Below are 19,209 nucleotides of genomic sequence, written 5' to 3'. Positions count from 1 at the left end.
TTTTTCCACTGGCTTCGAGTTTACATTATAAACCTTGACCAATGTTTTAGTTCCTTAAACTATGACAACAGATCTTTTCATGTGACAACATGTTAAAATATCCATTAAAAATCCAATCTGGGTTGAAAGTTGATACTCTTTTCCCAGTACCAGGACCAGCTTGCAGCTGTTATTCAAGCACAACCTCCTGCCACTTTTCAGAAGCGTCCTTGCAGTGCAGTGGATACAGCATTGCTGTGCTCTGTTTATTGTTCCATGTGTATTAGAGGTGACAGCTTTTAGAACAGCCCAGTAACCATATTTATCTGGTCATTGTTTCACAGCTGTCATTTATTCTCTAAATTAAAGTTTTGATTAAGTTGAAGTTTTAAAAAAAACGTAGTTTTTAATACGTCACTGTGGTCATGTTGTTGTTTTATCTTAACACTCTCCTAAGTGTCTTTGATCCTTCTGAGCCCACAGCTGTCTGTTCTGGCCTTGAAGTTGTTAAGGTGTGATTGTGGTTGTTGTATATTGTGTACAGTTATGTTAAGGTAGTGTCGTAGCTTTAACAGTTTATAGTCACCAGTCCAGTGCACGAGTACGTTTTATTGAGCTTGTTGTAAAACTTTGGATTTCTTTTAGCTGAAAGAACTGGTTGATCTCTACTTGCCTTTAAATGAGGACTCAGTGCAGGAGCACAGAGAAGCCTAAACCACAGAAAGATGCTGCAGCAGGTGTTAAAGGTGATGGTGCTGTGAAAACTTAGGGGTAAAAATAGGCCCACAGCCCCTTTTTTTGTCATTTTTTATTCTTATGCCAGCACTGAAGGGGTGATATTTTCAGAGTGAGTCCAATGTGCCGAAACGAGCAACAATAAATGGTTACGTTGCTGTGACGCACTTCATGTGACAGCTCTTCAGAACAAATTTTGATGTGACATAATGTTCCTAAAATTCTGGATGGGAATTCACGATTCCCATAGGAAAAATGACTTGATTAGTGGATGTGTACTCTGCCGAAGTCACTGGTGGTCATGCTACAGCTATTCACCAAGTTCAGCTTCTTGTCATGAAACTTTAAACAAACATGCACGACTCCCTCAGGATTTCAAAGGGTTTTGCAGACTATATACAACTCCTGAGAGTGATAGCAAGAACAGTGTGAGCAATCCAGAACAGGACTGAGGATGTGGAAAACATACTGCAACATGCATGAAAAGGAACGTCACGCTCTGTGCTTGCTGTGTGGACCGCCTCCAAGTTCTCAGGTTTAAGGTTGCAGAGAGGCCTGAGTGGATTATGAAATTTACATGTATGGATACAGCCGTGTTCTTGGAGAACATGGATTCACTTTCACAGCTTTAGTGACTTTAAGTGAGGTCTAATCACAAACAACAATGAAGAGATTTTGTCCACTAAGAATCTTAAGAAAGAAACTTCTTTCCACTCGTCAGAAATCTGAAATGTTTCCACATGAGCTGCTTGACTGAAAATACTCTCAGTCTGGGGTTGAAGTGTCACCGTCTCAACATATCAGAGAGCTCTCAACGGTAACACGCAGCTGATATGAGAAGCTGTGACCAAAATTCTGTCAGAGGGGAATTGTTGAGAAAACAGTGAGGACTGGACCGATGGCAACATAATGTCCTTGTTTCGTTATATTCCCACGATGCTTTCACCAGAAGGCTCACACAACCAGCCTTCTGAACTTGTGTTCAGGATATTTTTAGGGGGAAATCATCTTCCTTCGGCTCCTTGAGAGCCTGACAGGGTCGCCCGAGCCGAGGCGCGCTCTCTCGGGCTGATCTCTGATCGGATCCAGATGCTGCTGGAGTGTGGAAGGGGACAGCACAGGAGCGTGGAGGCTTCACGGCAGCACTGATTGATAGGGGTCAGGATCAAGTTAGGAGTCGCATTTCCTGACTGTGATCCCTCTTTCTGTCTCATTTTCTTTCCTCCTAATGCTCTAACCATACCCAGCCATCGCGTCTGCTGTCACAGTGTCTCCCGACGCCTGTGTTTTATGCTCTCGGCTGAGACGGCACAGAGCTCAGCGGGCAGCGTTACGCTCAAGTCTGGCACTTTGCCTCACCTCTGCTGAGCTTTAATGAAGTCTTTTACTTTCATTTAACTAGAATTTGTGGGTGCCCCAAACCAGTCTTTCAATGAATCTTTCCATCCTCCAAACTGTGAAGTGTTAATAATAGCAAAGCAAAAACAAAACAACGAGTGTAAAACTCCAGCTGTAGAATATTTTCCACAGTGTGATTGAACAGAAGAGGTTTAAAGCTCAGATTTGTCACTGTTGCTTGTTCCATCAGCCAGTCACATATGTAACATATGTCCACTGTAAGTCTCTGCTTCTCCTTCCCTTCAGGACCATGCCGACCCTGCAGAGCTCTGCCGTCCTGCTGCTTTTTAGCATCCTGATTGGACTGAGCTGCTCTCTGGACCCAAGAGACCCCAATGTGTGCAGCACGTGGGAGAGGTGAGGCCTGCTTAAACACACAAACAAACAACTGTCACTGTTATGATACAATGTAATCATCATACATTGCATATATGAAAAAATGCAATTTACTAAATTTAAAAGTTAAAGTGGTCAGACGAGACATTAGGACACAAAAACAGCCAAATAAAAAGAACATTGGTGTTATTTATGGTACCTCCTCTGTGGAGGCTCAAAGTCAACTTTCTAATTAAATTTCAGCATCACTTTTATTGCTTTAGTCATTTGTGTTTAGGATAAAACTATTTGGGTGACTAACAGACCAATCAAATGCAAGAAAACAGAGTTCAGTCAGACAATTTACTGTAAAACAGATACATGACATGTCTTTACTAAACTGAGGCCACAGTATGGCAGACATTTACAATGGCATCGAGTGTTGTTGATGTCATCTACACCCAGGGTGTGTGCTTCAATTCTGTCAATTCCATCTTTCTCACAGACTCTGTGGAAAAGTGCATCTAATAGCTATTTAGATAATTCAGACAGGACTGATGATGATGACGAACAGCACTGCCACTCATAAAAAATCTCCTGTGAGTGGGTGTAGTATTTACACTGTTTCTGCTGTTCTGCCTTACAGCTTCACCACCTCAGTAAAGGAGTCCTACTTGCATCCTTATGACCAAGTGGGAGAGGAGCCCTGCTCGGATCCACGGACTTCCTACAAATGCATGCGCCACAGGTAGCTGAAGCAGAATGACTCATTTCCTTCCTGACTTCCTCTTCCTGCCAGGGGATAGTCAAAACATAATGTGCGCCCTATGTTATTCTTTCAGGATCACCTACAAAACAGCCTACAGGCAGGCGGTGAAGACTGATTACCGCAAGAGATACCAGTGCTGTCCAGGCTACTACGAGAGTCGAGGCAAATGTGTCCGTAAGTAGCTGTGGAAACCTTTGCACTCTTTGCTCTTACTCGTGCATCAGTGTCATGTTACTAAGACAGAAAGGTGAGACAAATCGGTCTGGAGAACTTTTAACAGAGACCAAAACCGACATTAAAGTTCTCGCTACAAGAATGAAACAAGATAGATGTGAGTAATGATTACACTGTTACATTTTTCCTTATACTAAAGATGTACAGCCACAGCGATGCTACTCACTGGTTTCACTTAACAAGGCAGCAAAGTTTAAAGTTATTAGCTAAGTGGAGCAAGTTACATACAAGTGGAGCAGGTGCGATGCACGGACACAGTTATCTTCTAATTGGTGTCTCACAACAGGCTGATAAAAATACAAGGCTGTGTCATAGACAGACATTTATTAGATAATTCTATTTAAGTGTATTTTGTTGCACTTCTATTTAAAAACAGGAATACAGCGAACACTGTGCAGAGAACCTCACCAGACAGCTCTCAGGAAAACTGCAGTTCCTCTTGTGGCCACTTGTGACTGGTTTGAAAAACAGCCCAATCCCCTTTGACTTAAAAGGGGATTCCCTTAAAAGGGAAAAACTTAAAAGCATTAGAAATCATGTGAACAGCTGGTGTTAAAAACAGCATCCCCCCCCTCCCAACCCCCACCATAATAACAACCGTATTATTGGTTGTATAACTCGAGCTTTAGCCGGCACCCTGCAAGGCCTCATCTTCAAATTCAAGTCACTGAATCTATCGAGGATGAGAGATTAACAGAATTATCTGAAGGCACACAGCTTATTGTGCAGCTTATTGTGAGGCACAGCCTGTCCAGCAGGTTTCTCAGGGACAAGATAAGTGTCTGTGCATCTGTACAGGTTGTGGCTGCTGCTTTGCTCTGCCCTGTCATCCAAATATGTCACCTTTTGTCTTTAAAAAAAAGCTGACGTGGAAGCAGCCAAAATACTAATGTTAAGGCACTGAAACGAAGAGTACAAAAGGAAAAGCATTCTGACACTGGCTTATAGACAAAAACAACATCAACCAAGTCAGTCAGTACCAACACACTGATTAGTTTGCAAGCAATACTGTGCTACATTTGTGCACGCAGTAACTCATTCACATTACTCGAAGAAAGTGTTTTATTTCCTCTTTTTCCATGCAGTGTGCATCGTCAGTATGAGCAGCACGTGGCACACAAATAACCAAAATTGTAGGTTCACTACCCACTGGAGTTTCTCATCCTGCTGGCAGTAATTGCTGGAATTTTTCAGAAAAATATATTTGATGTGTTTTCATTCCAAGATTTCACATCATTTTAGGAACTTTTGTTACAATAGTTAAGCTTCTGTTGAGTTCAGACGTGCGGCACTGCTGCCTCTGCAGCTCAAAGCAAAGAATGCTCCATATCAGTGTCATCATTTGTATGAATTCAGCATTTGATCAGCTTGTTTTCATGTATCATGATGCAAAAATAAAGTATGTAAGCTCATTTTTTAAATAAGTAAGTATTCTATATCCTATATATTCATTTTTTCTACTCTAGTGATGGTGGCCTTAAAGTAAGAGGAGCTAAAGCAGCTTGTTGGTAGCGGATGAACTGACGGGCTGCACCGAGACCCATTAAAACCTGAATCATACAAAGATTCTTCAGTAAAGTCAGAGAGTAAAAATATGACGCTGGAAATGAGTATAATAAATTCATTAAAAAAATTACATTATAGAGTAGTGAAGCAATTTTACCAATCCATTTTTACAGCTTCATTTTAATTAAAGTTAAAACTTTCATCCACATTGATTTGATTTGTGCCTCAGGTATTGTATAATCATGTTGTCTTATAATTGCTGTACATCTAAATGACCCCAACTTAAATATACGTGGAAGTATTTGGTGCTCTTTTAAATGCCATCACAATTTGAACTGCAAAAACAAAACAACTTAACAGGTAAACTCATAATCTCATCATTATCTAATGTTCTGCTGAAAAACATGGTTCTTCTTGCTCATGAAGATGTTACTCAAGGTGTATGTACACCTAAACAGTGTGACACGCTCATCACCCACAGCAGCCTCTCCCACCAGGACAGTTTGCCCAACAATGTAATGTAAATTGCTCAGAACCAGCTTGAGGAACATGACAAAGATCCCAATATGCCAAATCTGCCTCCAACCTCTCAAGATCCCCGTCTGACTGAGCATCCAAGGAATAAACTGGTACATACCCAATTTTCTGTGGCTTCACATTGCAAGCCACACGACTCAGAAATCCACCATCCATGCCCTGAAGGGGCAGAGTGGGTTTGTTGGTACAAGGGAGACACAATATTAACCCCACTTGTAGAAATAAGACTCTGTAGGTGGAAGTTTGAAGTTATCGGCTTTTTCACACAAAGGTGGGGCGCCTGAGTTTGTCAGTTTATATTAAAAAAGTATTTTTAATAATATAAAAGTTGTTCATGATACACTCAAAACAATAATTCTTTGCCCTCATGGACACAAAGCAATAAATGTGAGTGAAATAAAACTGAAATATATTAAATCAAGTAATTAATCATTAAGGAAAATATGATTTGAATGTATACAAATCAAGTCAATTTAATTTGACCAGATATCATTAAATGTAACATTTTCCATTGTACTTATGTAACAAAATGAAAAGTTAGTTAAAGTCAGCATTCTGGGTTAAAATATTTGTTTGAGTGTATTACCACCGATGAAGAGACCCAACTGTCATCATACAAGGACATGTTTCTATTGGTCCAGACTCAGTATGTCAGCTCTCTGGACATACTGATATAATGGAATTCAGGCACGAAACACATTGAATTTAAGACATGAGTAAATATTACATAAGGTTATAGTACTTCTTTATTAAGAAGTATTCTAATGCAAAGGGCTAAAATTTGCAAGAAAGCAGTAAATATGTGCACATTTAAACCCTGATCTGCAAAGCAATTCACCCATTGTGCATCACTTTGTAGCTGATGGTTAGTTAGTAACCAACTGATGTTGCAAAGGTGACGCTCTGTAGTGTATTTACCACAGTCAACAGTTTCTTCAGTCCTGTTGGTATTTGCTTCAATCACTTGCCTGAAACATGACGCAGGTTTAATCGGGAGCTTTGTGTCTCTCTCCACATGGCTGCTACTCTCTTCTTGGCTGGTTTAAACAATGTGACTGATCAGTGTCGTCGCATAGGTTGAAACTGTTGCAGCTGTCAGCAGCGCACTGACACTCTCTTATTGCTTACAAACAGCAGCGACAGATATAAATAACACGAAACCACTCGTGAGGCTGCATGGTTTGAGGAAATTCTGCAGTAGCTTCACAGACCTTCCCATTCATCGCTGGATGATCTTAGGAGTAAAGTATGATAATAAGAAGGCTTGCGTGCTTTGTGCTTGAAAAACTGACATTTTGTAGACGGATGCTTGTCGCCCAGCAGAGATAATATGCGTTTACGGTTGCCTATTGTGTGCCACCTTTAGCCCAACCTCTGATTTTCATGACTGACACGAGAAAGGCCAGAACGGAACCAGATGAGCATGTTTTGAGCTTTGTAATTGAAATATCCTCCATCGACGTGTCATCTATAGCTCTGAACCCAGTTTCTGTACAATGTAGTGTTTTTTTTCTAAATATATATAATTACCTATAATTATGTTTACCTTGTTCGTTTGATGACATGTTAGATCCCCAAGTTTCCCTCCCCCAGTATCCGCATGCCTTCAATTAAAGGGGAAAAAGTAATCAGTAAAATTACTGTTTATTGAGTTTGAATTGAAAGAAAAACATGTGCATTCGCAGCACGTTGCTGTCAGCAGAGAAAACGCTTTTGTAACAAAAAAATTAAAGAGATTTGTAGTCTCCAGTCATAAATGCATGTTTGAATTCACTTAATTAACAGCAGAGCCATTTATGATGTTGGCTTGCGCACAGCTGAGAGACTCTTTTTACAAGGAAGCTCCTTGACAGTCTGAATGGCATCTTAACGCTGGAGCTTTCAATTGCATGGTTGAGCCCAGCTGTCGAGCTGGCAGCTCGTGCGCCGCTTACGATGGGTGGAATACATTTACAGGGAAATAATACAGTTGAATAGATTTTGATTGTATAAACAACTCGGATTTGTTGCTTTGAAATCTATTTCATGGTGTTTAATGATTAAAAGAACAAAATCATGCCGACATGAAGCATAATTAGTAACTCTGGAATCTTACAAAAAATGGAAATGGAAAAAGCTTAGCTGCAAGGATTAATCAATCAATGAACTAAGCAGTAGAAAATCAATTTGTCATTTTTGTGATGATTTGTTGCACTTCTGTTTTGCATCATTGCAAACTGAATATCTTTGGAGCTGCACAGAAGACGTCTGAAGATGTCGTCCCAGCTTCTGGAAAGTCATCTGTTATTTTTTATTTGTTTTACTTTAAAGAGATTTTGCAGACTTTTACACAATGATTCCACAAAATAATCTGCAGTTTAATTGTTTTCTTTACTTCAGCTTGTTTCTTGCAGTCTTCAGTGGCAGACAGTGACTCTGACTCAAACTTGATTTGAGTGAAAGTGAGTTTGTTCTTTCAAAGCCAGGAAAAAGCTTTTTGCTGCCATTGATTACGACAACGTCTTATTCACATATCACTGCAATGTCTCTGTAAACCGGACTCATCACAGCGCATCAAGTCTAACTTTTAAACCAATAACTCATCGCCGTGTCCTGTAGTCTGCTGTTGGCCGGCCATCTCGCTCTTGAGTCATGGGTATGTTTTTATTTACGAGGCCATGCTGGACAAACTACCCTCATATCTTCGGAGTGATTTCATGGAGCTCATCGTCCAATCATAATCTCCCAAGACACATCTCCCGCTGCCTGTTCCAGCGTATGAAGAGAAAACAGTATGTTTGCTACTGCAGCCAGTATGAGTTTGCAGAAACAAATTGAGTTAAATATGTGGTATCCTTTAGGTAAAAGGCTTAACTAACCTAGCAGTAAATTGTTCTTTTAGTCTGGACTGTATATAAAAGACGGACATAGGTAATGCAACATCACCAACTGGTTAATGGACTCTGGTTTTAAAGCCTTGAGTTGGTCATTTTGATCATCACCACCTCGGTTTATTGAAACCAAGCATGATAACAAGGGATACTTCTTTTTTTTTTTTTCTTTTTTTTTGCCTGTCCCGTTTGGCTCTTTTGCCATCAGAATTGTTGTCTAAAGGCAAAGAAAGATGCCCAACGGATTTACTTTACCAAACTGACCATCCCAGCCTTGCCATAATGGTCCATTTGATTCACCTTTTATTGTTTATTTTATTTTCACTTACTGAATATGGGACAGACTTGACTGGGGGAAAGAAGGGGAGAAAGAAAGAGGGAAAGATAAACAGCTGAGAAGAGGGGTGGGGGAGAAGGGCAAAAACCAAAAACCAACAGAATGAGCAGAAAAAGAGGAAAAAAAGAAAAAAAAATGCATATATCGATCACCTGGGTCACCTGCTGAGAAAGAAAAAAGAAAACAAGCAGAAGAGAACAAGAGTAATAGAATAAACAACATCACAATGATATATGGGAATATGACAGTAAATACTAAATATTAAACATTATTGTGCAGCACATAAGATCAACAGAACACAGTGTGCTTTGAGGTAGGAGCCAAAAAGGGTGTAGTTTGTGGGTGTGATCACCCGTGTGTACACCTGTGAGCATGGACGCGCTTGTTTTTTGTTTTTTAAAAGGTTCCTTCATGTAATAATCTGCTAGAGGGTGTGGGGGGGCCACAGCCCCGTCCTCCAGGGCATGAAGCAGGTATGGAGGAGATCAAAACTCCAGACATCCAGAGGCCCCCAGAACACAAGAGACCAAGGAAGACCAACAGAGGGGCAGCTGCGCCACTGTCCCAGAAAAAGCTGAGGAGAGTCCCAGATGAGGGCTCACTCAGCAGCCGCGGAGCAGAAGCCAGGGGGAGTTGCAGTGACGCGCCCGTGAGCTCCGCCGGCAGCCAGCCGTGCCTGAGTGACCGAGCCCCAGGCCCCGAGGCCGGGGGCACCCCACCTCCGAAGTGGCCCGAGCGAGCCCCAGGCTCCAGGCCCCGATAAGCGGCCGCCAAGGAGTGAGCCGGTGTGTACCTGGACGCCCACCCCCAGACACAAAGAACCACCAACACACCGACACCTGAGGGAGTCCGCCACTGGCAGGGGAAGTGGTGGTAGGGGGAGATAGGCCTCCATACCTTGGAGGGCCTGAGATGTCCCCAGAGAGGTGGCGTCTGATACCCAACCTGACATATAGACACAGACATACAGGCACACACAGATACAAACATCCATTCCCACCCTCATGCTCTCATATGCACTTACTCCACACTCAACCAACCTGGAGACAGACATAAAGAGACGTTGTACACACGATCACACTCCCCAAGCGTACTCTAAGCCCCGGGTCTAGGTACCCTTGCCCCTGGAGGGGGGGAACTGCACCCAGACCCAGGTGGTGTTACCCTTTTCCCTGCGGTGGGGGGAGGCAGACCGCCCCGACTCCGCAGCAGCAGGGAGGCCCCACACTCCAGACCGCAGTCGGACAGCCAACTCCTCCTCCTAGCCCCCCCGCTCCAGCAGGTCGCAGAGAACGGGGGTGAGAGAAGACTCCAAACCTCCCTCCACCCGCTCATTGTAGTGTTGATGCATGTGTGTTCTAAGGTGCATTTAAAACCCAGGAGGGCTTGGAGCTACCTGCCAGAGAGCAGCAGGTAAGCGCATGGGGATACTTCTACCAAGGATACCTTGGCTGAGCTATGATGTGAAGGGATTTTGCAGTGATACCAGACTGACTGAAAAAAGCAACATATCAGACTATTAATTAAATAAATGGTTGTTTGCATGTGAATGGCTTCAGTCTGTACCATAAAGAAAGATATGTTTTTAGTTTTTTTTAGGATCAGTTGTTTTGCAGTGATTTGAAAGGTTAAGTTGGAAGGTAACTTATTGGTCTATAATTTTTAAAATAAACCCCAAACCTTCAGTTTAGTTCAGTTTTATTTATATAAAGCCAGTTCACAACAATGGTCACCTTAAGGTGCTGTATATTGTCGGTAAAGCTCCTACAGAATTAGAAAGAAAACCTCAACAATCAGACAGTTTCATAGTGCAACACTTGGCCACTGTGGGAAAGAAGAACTCCCTCTCCACAGGAAGAGGCTTCCAGCAGAACCATGCTCAGGGAGGGGCAGCCATCTGCCACCACTGGTTGACATAAAGAGACAGGAAAGAACACACACGGTTGTCAGAAGATAAAATCTGATGATATCCAGTAGTAATATAAACACATGGAGAATGAAATAGGTGTGGAGAAGAAAAACCTAGTGCGTCATGGGAAGTCACTGGGCATGGCTGAATGGATGGCAGCATAACTACGGGATGGTCTAGGGTCATTATATCCAACCCTAACTATATGCTTTATCAAACATGGAAAGTTTGAAGGCTATTCTTTAGAAGGCAGACTCTCAGAGAGGGCGTTTGTCTCCTGAAACCAAACCCGGAGCTGATAGCTGAGCGCTCTGCCTCCCATTCCACTTTTAGAAATTCTTGGAAACACAAGCAGTCTGAGAGTGAAGTGTTGGGCTGATACATGGGTCTTTAAGATACGATGGGGCCTATTGTATGTGACGAGATGGATTTGAAATTTACAATAAAATACAGAAGTCAAACCTGCCGCTGAGACCATAATCTGGTGTTTAGTGAGCGTCATTTTCTCTCATTTATAAACGGACTACTTCCTGCACCAGACTGATCACCCCTTGCTTGCAGATAGAAAGAATGCAGGTTTATGCATTGCTTTTTAAAAACTGCGCATGTCAATTTTTCATACACACACCTGTCTTTTAGTAAGTCTTCATTTTCTTTGTGCCCTCATACTTTGTAACCTGGTTTTTACAACAGTTTTATTTGCGTGCCTGATGTTGGATCGTCCTGATTGAAAGCACTTGGCGGGTCTCTCTGGAAAAAGAGGTCACCAGCCTCAGTGGAACCTGGTTAAATAAAAAACGACTGTGCTTTTGTGACATTATCCAATTTTCTGGCCAAAAGCTTGAGATAACGTAAACATTAAAGCTTCTTTAAAACCCTGACCCTTCTCCACAAATCTGTTTCTAATTCTGTTCCTTCTCACCAACAGCTCGCTGCACTAAGGAGTGCGTCCACGGCCGGTGTGTCGCTCCAGATCGCTGCCAGTGCGAGGGAGGCTGGCGAGGAGATGACTGCTCCAGTGGTATGAATCAGCCTTCCTCTCGCTTACAGACATTTCCTCACTCTCGTCTCTTCTCTCATTTGCTGTTTCTCCTGTTGCTTTCGTCTCTTTCCCTTTCCCTTCAGCTCCACAGAAAAAAATACACTTCACATTCACAACAGGAAATGAGCAATGGCCATTAGTCAAGTGGCTGATCTTCACATACACCTCTCCATCACACACTGAAGCCTCTCCAATGGAAACAGCAAGGGAGCATTACTGCATGCACAGCAGTGACTCATTTATATCAGACTCAGTCCAGAAACCAGTTTACTAGTCCACAAGGAGGCTGAGCTGAACCTCCAACGTTCGTTCACGGTTACTGACAAAAAAAGAAGAAGCAATGTCAAGTCAGCTTTTCTTAAAAAAGCAGACATGTGCTGTCAAAATAAAAGGAATAAAACAATCACTACCTACAAACACAAGCAGTGAAGAGGTGGTAAGATAAGTCCTGTTTCATGCACAGAAAGGAGTCCATAAAGAAGAGTTAAGGCTGATCCTGCTGCACTTTTTGGCTCCTGTTACAGAACTGAAGTCAGCAGAAATGGTTATATAACCACTGAGAGTCGTGAATCTAACCCTGTTTGCCTTTTTTGAAATCTTTTTAAATTTGATCATCCAAACAGTGGAGTGTGAACTCAGAGCTGCATTTTTAAGGGGCTCCTGTTTCCCCCGTTTTCCACTATATTCAGGCCCATTTCATCGCACTCAGCTGGGTCAACAGTACACAGCCCCCCCCTCTTCTGTTTTCCCCCATTCGTTTGCAGAGAGCAGGAATTAGCTTTAGCGGGTAGCGGTTGATGCCTTGACAGTGGGATGATGGGAAGAGGAAATGGAAAATGTTACCCCACTCTCCTTCTTTTGCATGGCTCACTTCTCTCTGTCTCTTCTTACACCTCCCTGCTACCCTAACCCACACTTTAAGTTTCTTCTTTTCTTTTCTCCTCTTCCACTCCTTTTTCTTCTTGGCTCCTGTAATGGAGTCTTTCTTGGCAAAATATGACCCCACACTTCCTGGATGCCTGTGTGTTGAGCTAGTTAGCTGTGGGAAAGAGGAGAGGGGCCTAATGTTTTCATACTGAAAACATTCTGAATATAGAGACTAGATTTAGAAGGGGACATGGCTCAGCGTGACAAAAAAATAGAGGAGGGGGTTGGGATGAAATGGACAAACAGGCAATGAAGCCTCTGGTATTCCTCACGGATAGATTTTCTAGCTCCCAGCAGGTTTTTCAGGGACCCTGAAGGGTGAATTCCAAAAATCACCAGTGAGTGCTGCTTGTTAGGTGATCAGGAGATTATGTGGACTTTGGATGCAAGCAAAACCCAAGGCGCTGCTTGGACAATACACACGGGAAAAGGAAGAATGTTCCCATCGTGTCTGTCTGCATTCTTCATAAAGGATACTGAACACATGCCAGCTCTGAAGCGTGCAGCAGTTAGTGGCTTTACTTGCATGCAGTAATGCAGATTCCAGTTTGAATCACAGTAGTGGTCAAATTAATGACTCGTCCTGTGGCTAAATAGTCATATCTTCAACTCAGAAGGGAGGAGGATTTTCTGTTTAACTTTATTTAGAAATTCTTTTTTACAAGATTAACTATTTTTAATGCTGTACATACGCAGGGACAGAACGCCAATGCCACTGAAATATCAATAAGAACTCAAATTAATTTATAATTTAAGCTTGTTTTGTAGTTTTACTGCCACAAGTTGAGTAGCAAGGTTTGTTTTATAGGATCATTCATGTGTATGTATGCAAGTGTGAGGTGCATAAGAGCCGTGTGATCCCGTGAAAATCCATATTTAAGGTTTGCAATTTAGGATAATGTCACTTTGATTAAAAAAAACTGTATATATATATATATATGGCTGCTTCCTTTTATTGGTCACCACAGGGGCTCATCTGCTTCCATCTCACCCTATTATTAGCATCCTCTTATGTAACACCAAGTCTCTCCATGTCCTCCTTCACTACATCCATGACTCTGTGGTCTTCCTTTTTTCCTCCTGCCTGGAAGCTCTGTCTTTATTATGCTTTGTCCAGTATATCCACTCTCTCCTCTGCACTTGTTCAAACTGTCTGTCTAACACCAGTCTTTTCTAATCTTGTCCATCCTGGTCACTCACCTCCAGCTCGGCCTCCTGTTTTTCTGTCAGCGCCACCATCCCCAAACCAAACATCACAGCAGGTCTCACTGCCATCTTGGAAACCTTCTCTTTCACTCTTGCAGCTGTCCTTCTGTCACACATCACCCCTGACACTCAGCTCCATCCTGCCTGCACTGTCTTCTTCATTTTTCTTGTGGACTGTCTGTTTTTTGGGTGGTTGATCCTAGATTTTTAAACTCAACCACCTTTACCAGCTCTCCTCCGTACCAACTTCATCCCAGCCTCCCCCGCCACACTTTTATTCTGTAGGATAAATTTCTCTAATCAAAGTTGAGAAAATGTGTTTCTCAGATATTTCATAGTTCAAAATTGAAGGCCATCATTTCTGCATGTGTTACTGTGATAACCTATCAGGCACAGGGCAGGTTCACAGATGCAAACAATTAGAAAGGAAAATGGGCCTTCAATGCTCCCTTGACATCAACGTTTGGCCAATTTTGACTCTATTATAATGATTAAATCAGTGCTGGACATAGGTTGGCTAAAGTACGTGAAACAAACAGATGTGAATAATTAACTGATGAAGGACTCAGCCAGCTGGGAGCTCAGAAATCACATCTCCAATGAGGGAGTGATGATAAGATTTGTTTGATAGCATTTGATTCTTGTTATGTGTCATATTATGAACCGATTCATTATCATATTTGTGTGGAGAAGAGCCTGCTAACTCTCAAACTCGTAACACTGAGTAGAAACGGAATAAAAATGCTTCCATGTGAATCAGGTAAGCAGAGGCTCTACTGCCTACTACTAATGGCTCAGTTTGAAGTCATTGTTTTGCAATGTGCAGCTGTTGGAAAACTATGCCAGCTCTGATAAACGGAGGTGATAGTCTTGGAGTCATGTAATTCTCATGGAAATCGAGAGCTGGTTCCCAACTGGAAGCAGTACTTGATTCTAATCCATTGTTGTACTGCAAACTGTTGTCAGCAAATATCCAGTTGTGGACATCTACAGTTGCAAAATTACTAGACATAAATCTAAAGCATCCGTATCCAAACATAGTTTTTTAGATGTGTTTAAGGACATACAGAATCATGTTTTGGATAATTCTATTGGCCGCTGCAGGTTTGGCAGAGACTTGGTGGTGCGAACATTTAGAGTAACGGAGCCCTGTTTGGGCCTTTTGGCTGTTCTGTTTCCACTGAAACCATGTGTCTCATGATGTGATGCAGCAATACTGCAACAGCTTGACTGTTCAGTTCAGTTTAAAAAAAAATGAGACAATTTAATAAGTTGTATTGTCGGTTATAACATCCAACTACTGTATTTGGCAAATGTTAGTGTTTGATATTACAGCAGCCTGCACTCACTGTTCTTTCACACCAAAGCAAAGAAACATTTTCACATGCTATGATTACATGGAAGCTGGGGAAATCCATATTTGTGCAAATTAAGACATGTCAACATGAGCAAAACATTTGCTGCATGTATGTCCTGAAAACCCTTACGCTAGGAGGGCAGTAAAGAGAGAGCAGAAAAAGAGAGGGTTCGGAGACAAGTGAGCAAAGTCATAGCAACTAATGTTAACATGTGAAAATATGTTTCCATAACTTGATTTAAGCTGTACTGGGTTCCCAATGCGACTGCATTCATGTGGAGGAGGATGTGATTACATGAAAGAAAGCTTTTTCTGAGTTTTCATAATCAGCGTTGAGCAAGACTCAGCAGTTTTGGGGGAAGCTCAGACATGCCTTAAATGGTGACTGCGCTTGTTTTCTCTCATGGCAAGAACTCAGAAAGAGGTCCTACAGGCTGGTTTCTGCAGTAAGAGCATGCACAAACATGCAACAGATGAAACAGTTTCCTGCAACAGAAACAAGGCCAATGTCTCCACTGAAGACATTTTTCTTTTTCTTTGAGCGAATGCAGCTGATACAGTAGCAGCACTATCAGACCACTGCATGTTTGATACCTCTTATACAGCTATATCAAGAATAAATTGTCCATATCCGATATTGAAAGCCCAAGTAACAAGCATGGCAAAAGGGATTTATAATCATTGTATCGAAAGTTTAAATTCACATATAACCAGATTACTTATCCTCTTGAAAATCAATTTCCACAGTAAGACTAATAAAAATGGGATTATAGCTTCCTGTTCACGTCCACTCTGGTAAATTTCATCCACTCACTCAAACAACTGCTGGTTGTATCAGCAGTCAGCTCTCAGAGCCCTTCAGTAAATCTGCCCTGGTGCCCTGGAGAATGTCTGTGTAAACATAATCGCTGCTCCAGCTGAGTTTCTCGTTACTCAACGTGACATACTGCCTTCTCCAATGCCCACACAGAGAACAAGTGAAGTTCTTTTAAACAAAAGAGGCTTCGAGTAAGTGCAATAAACTCTACAGTCTGTGGCAGCGCGATTTGCTCCACGACAAATTTGGCTGTACATGCTGAGAGTAACAGTCAATGCAGTTCCTTGTATTTTTCTAAGCCGTGCTCGGGCGTATGTTCAACACCGGCAAAGGTGGGAGTGAGACACGTACACGCATGGAGTGTAGCTCACAGAGCAGAGGATGATTCACTGCAGGTCAGCGTGAAATTGTTGGAAACACTTTTAGCTCTGGAGAAGATAACCGACTCCCATCCATCAGTTACGTCAGTGTTATTGGATATCACGTTTTCTCCGATGTCCAAGATAGTCGAGGTAATTGATGAGAAATTTTAAGAATGCACCCATGACCAATCTGGGTTCTCTCCATGGACTAAGATCTCTTCATCATGAACTGAAATCCAAACCTTGTGTGAATTTCCTCTGCGTACAAGCCTCGAGAGCCAATCACCAGGCTCCTGCATTATTTTCCATTAAAATCCTCTCCATGCAGATCTCCCTGCCAATTCCAAATTATCTGCCAGTAACGTAACATTTGCGAGCTAAAGGGATAGATTTGGTTGAGGAAGAATGGCATCAGACACTCCCTCTCTTGTTGTTGTTGAACAGGGCACAGAATCTAATCACATTTGTTTCTGTTTGTTTCCCATGACATCATATATTTGAGCGTACATAACAGTGTGTGGGGAGGAAAATCAATTAGGAGCAACAGAACGGACACAAAATCATCATACTTGCACCGTATGCAAGTTTCAATAATCATGTGTAATTTTATTTTGACTCGGTGTTTTTATTTCATTTCCAGCATCGCAGAGTAGCTTTGACTCACTGTTTAGAGAAGCAGGAGGTTTTACTGGAAAACGACTGGTTTAAATCACTGGAAAATGTGGGCAATGAAAGTGAGAAGCTCCGTCGTGTGAGTGTGTGCAGTCGTGTGACTGCACGAGCTGTGGGGGTTGTGGAAAAAAACAAAACAAAAGGACAACTTTTCTTCAGAATAAATACAGTAATGCGATGTCCTGTATAAACACATGCTCAGTCTGATTTTTGGAAAGACGTGTTTGAAAGCTGAGCTGAATCCTTTTTTAGCTGAGATCAATCAGGACCACTTCAGCAGAAAGAAGATCATCGTTTCCATCTGCTGTAATCGGGCCGCGTGGCTCTGCTCTGCATCCTGCCAGTTCTTCCTAAAGTCTCATCCACATATGAAGTGATTGCTTGTTTCACTTAGACTTTAGAACATCATTATGTATGTTGTACTTGTATTTCTCACCTCATCACATGCCAGTCAGTGGTATCAATTTCTCCTGTTGGCAGTTGCTTCAGTTGCTTCCCTCAAAGTTGAGAAGAACATATCTCAGGGTGTGCTCTCTTCTCATTGGTCAGTGTTACTCTGACTCATCTCTGCAAATTGGTGAATTTCAATGACATTCCAGGGTCTGTGGTCATTGAACAGTTGCTAGTCTTCTTCTTTCTGAACACCCCTCAATGCGCCATTTACGGTCCTGCGTCAGTTTGTCTTTGTCTACACAAAGGGATTGTGGGACATCAGCCCATGCAGAGACGAGCTTGTGGAAGTCCTAAAAAAGCCAGCGATTCATCCCCTTATGGTGAGAGAGTTATGTGTGGGTCAAATGCTCATGGCTGGAAAAGTTGGCTTGAAAAGGGGAACAAAGATGAAGCATCAAGGATCAAAAAAGTTTTTAACACTTGGCCTCACTCCACTCCAGATGAGATCTTTTTATATTCCCCAGAGCTAAACACCAACAACGGCACAAACACAAAGAAGAGGAGCCCATGTTGCAGGTTCCTGTATTTATTTCGTTACTACCCCCCTGGCTGCAGTTAAGAGCTATAGAAAAGCTATGGTCATACGTGGAGAGCTGCAACAAGAGCCCCAGTAGATGACAGAGCATGCATGGCAGCAGACGTGACATTAAGTCAGACAATTACAAGGAGAAGCTGTGCAGCAGGCTGAAACAGGTTACATGTGCCCCATATGAGATCTGAAGGTATGATCTGAGCAAGCCAATACCATGATTGCGGTATAGATCTATATAGGAACTAACTCTTTCAGTTTGAAACAAAATCAAAAGATATATAAAAATGTTGGAAAAGGCTAATGTTTTACATGATTCAGTATACTGAGTTTGCCCTTTGACCTTTCAGACTGTGACGATAAACACTGGGGAGCGAACTGCAAGCAGCAGTGCAAGTGTGAGAACGGAGCTCTCTGCGACCCTGTGAAGGGATCATGTCGCTGTCCTCCAGGGTTCAATGGACGCTACTGTGAAGAGTCGTGTCCAGCAGGCACATTTGGGAAGCGCTGTCTGCAGAGGTGCAAGTGTGCAACCGGAGGATCCTGCGATAAAGCAACAGGAGAGTGCATTTGTCGGGATGGATTCACAGGGACTTAGTAAGTCCAAACAAACAAAACAGCTTAGCAAATTTCTAAAATCCAACACTGACTTTGTAAAAAGTGATAAAAATTTACAGACATTGGCAATGTTTCTCTATGAAGAACTTACTTTTCAGTTTCATTCAAAATCTGACTCTTGGGTGAGATTTGCATGAGGCCACCTCACAGACACAGCAGCTGTGCAAGCACGATGATGACAAAATGACAAATCCAAAGTGCCGACATTAACCATATTCACCAGCTTTCCTTCATCTGTTAATGCTAACATTTTCTTAGCAGCCGAGTCTGTACTTTGTATATGTATATATTGCATACTTTGACAATTATCTCACAAATTCTGGCCCCATGATGGTGCTGGATTAAAACTCAAAGGGTAGGCAGTTATTTCACATTTCTGCTTGGGGAATAAATATTGAAAGCACATCTAAAGTCTGTGAGTAACCTTGTGGTGACACTAGAAGAAATGTTAGTAGATGATTATTGGGAATGTAAGGTACAAAAATCGACTTTCAGCTCCAGGCTATGGAAGAAATTCTGATGGAGAAATATGGTCAGATTCTTGATTAATCCTAAGAGTCGAAGCAGATATTCATCCTAATGTGCTGAAAGCGTCTGGTGAGCAAAAGTAAGATCACACTAGACATTTGTGGGACTA

At 42.2% G+C, this 19,209-nt stretch overlaps 1 protein-coding gene across 1 annotated transcript in view; it reads left to right on the top strand.

Annotated features, from left to right (window-relative positions):
* The window catches only part of pear1 (platelet endothelial aggregation receptor 1), a 60,035-nt gene that overhangs the window by 21,916 nt on the left and 18,910 nt on the right, over positions 1-19,209 (top strand). The window contains exons 2-6 of the mRNA XM_085292697.1: positions 2,359-2,469; positions 3,074-3,175; positions 3,270-3,370; positions 11,518-11,610; positions 18,305-18,551. Of these exons, the coding sequence (XP_085148823.1) occupies positions 2,359-2,469; positions 3,074-3,175; positions 3,270-3,370; positions 11,518-11,610; positions 18,305-18,551 (654 nt within the window). The remainder of the gene's footprint in view (positions 1-2,358; positions 2,470-3,073; positions 3,176-3,269; positions 3,371-11,517; positions 11,611-18,304; positions 18,552-19,209) is intronic.

Source organism: Mchenga conophoros, linkage group LG11 (assembly GCF_057382185.1).
Source record: "Mchenga conophoros isolate Kocher_MC1m ecotype Shallow Benthic linkage group LG11, M_conophoros_male_GT1.1, whole genome shotgun sequence".
Lineage (NCBI taxonomy): Eukaryota > Metazoa > Chordata > Actinopteri > Cichliformes > Cichlidae > Mchenga > Mchenga conophoros.
This window is presented reverse-complemented; position numbering and strand designations above follow the sequence as displayed.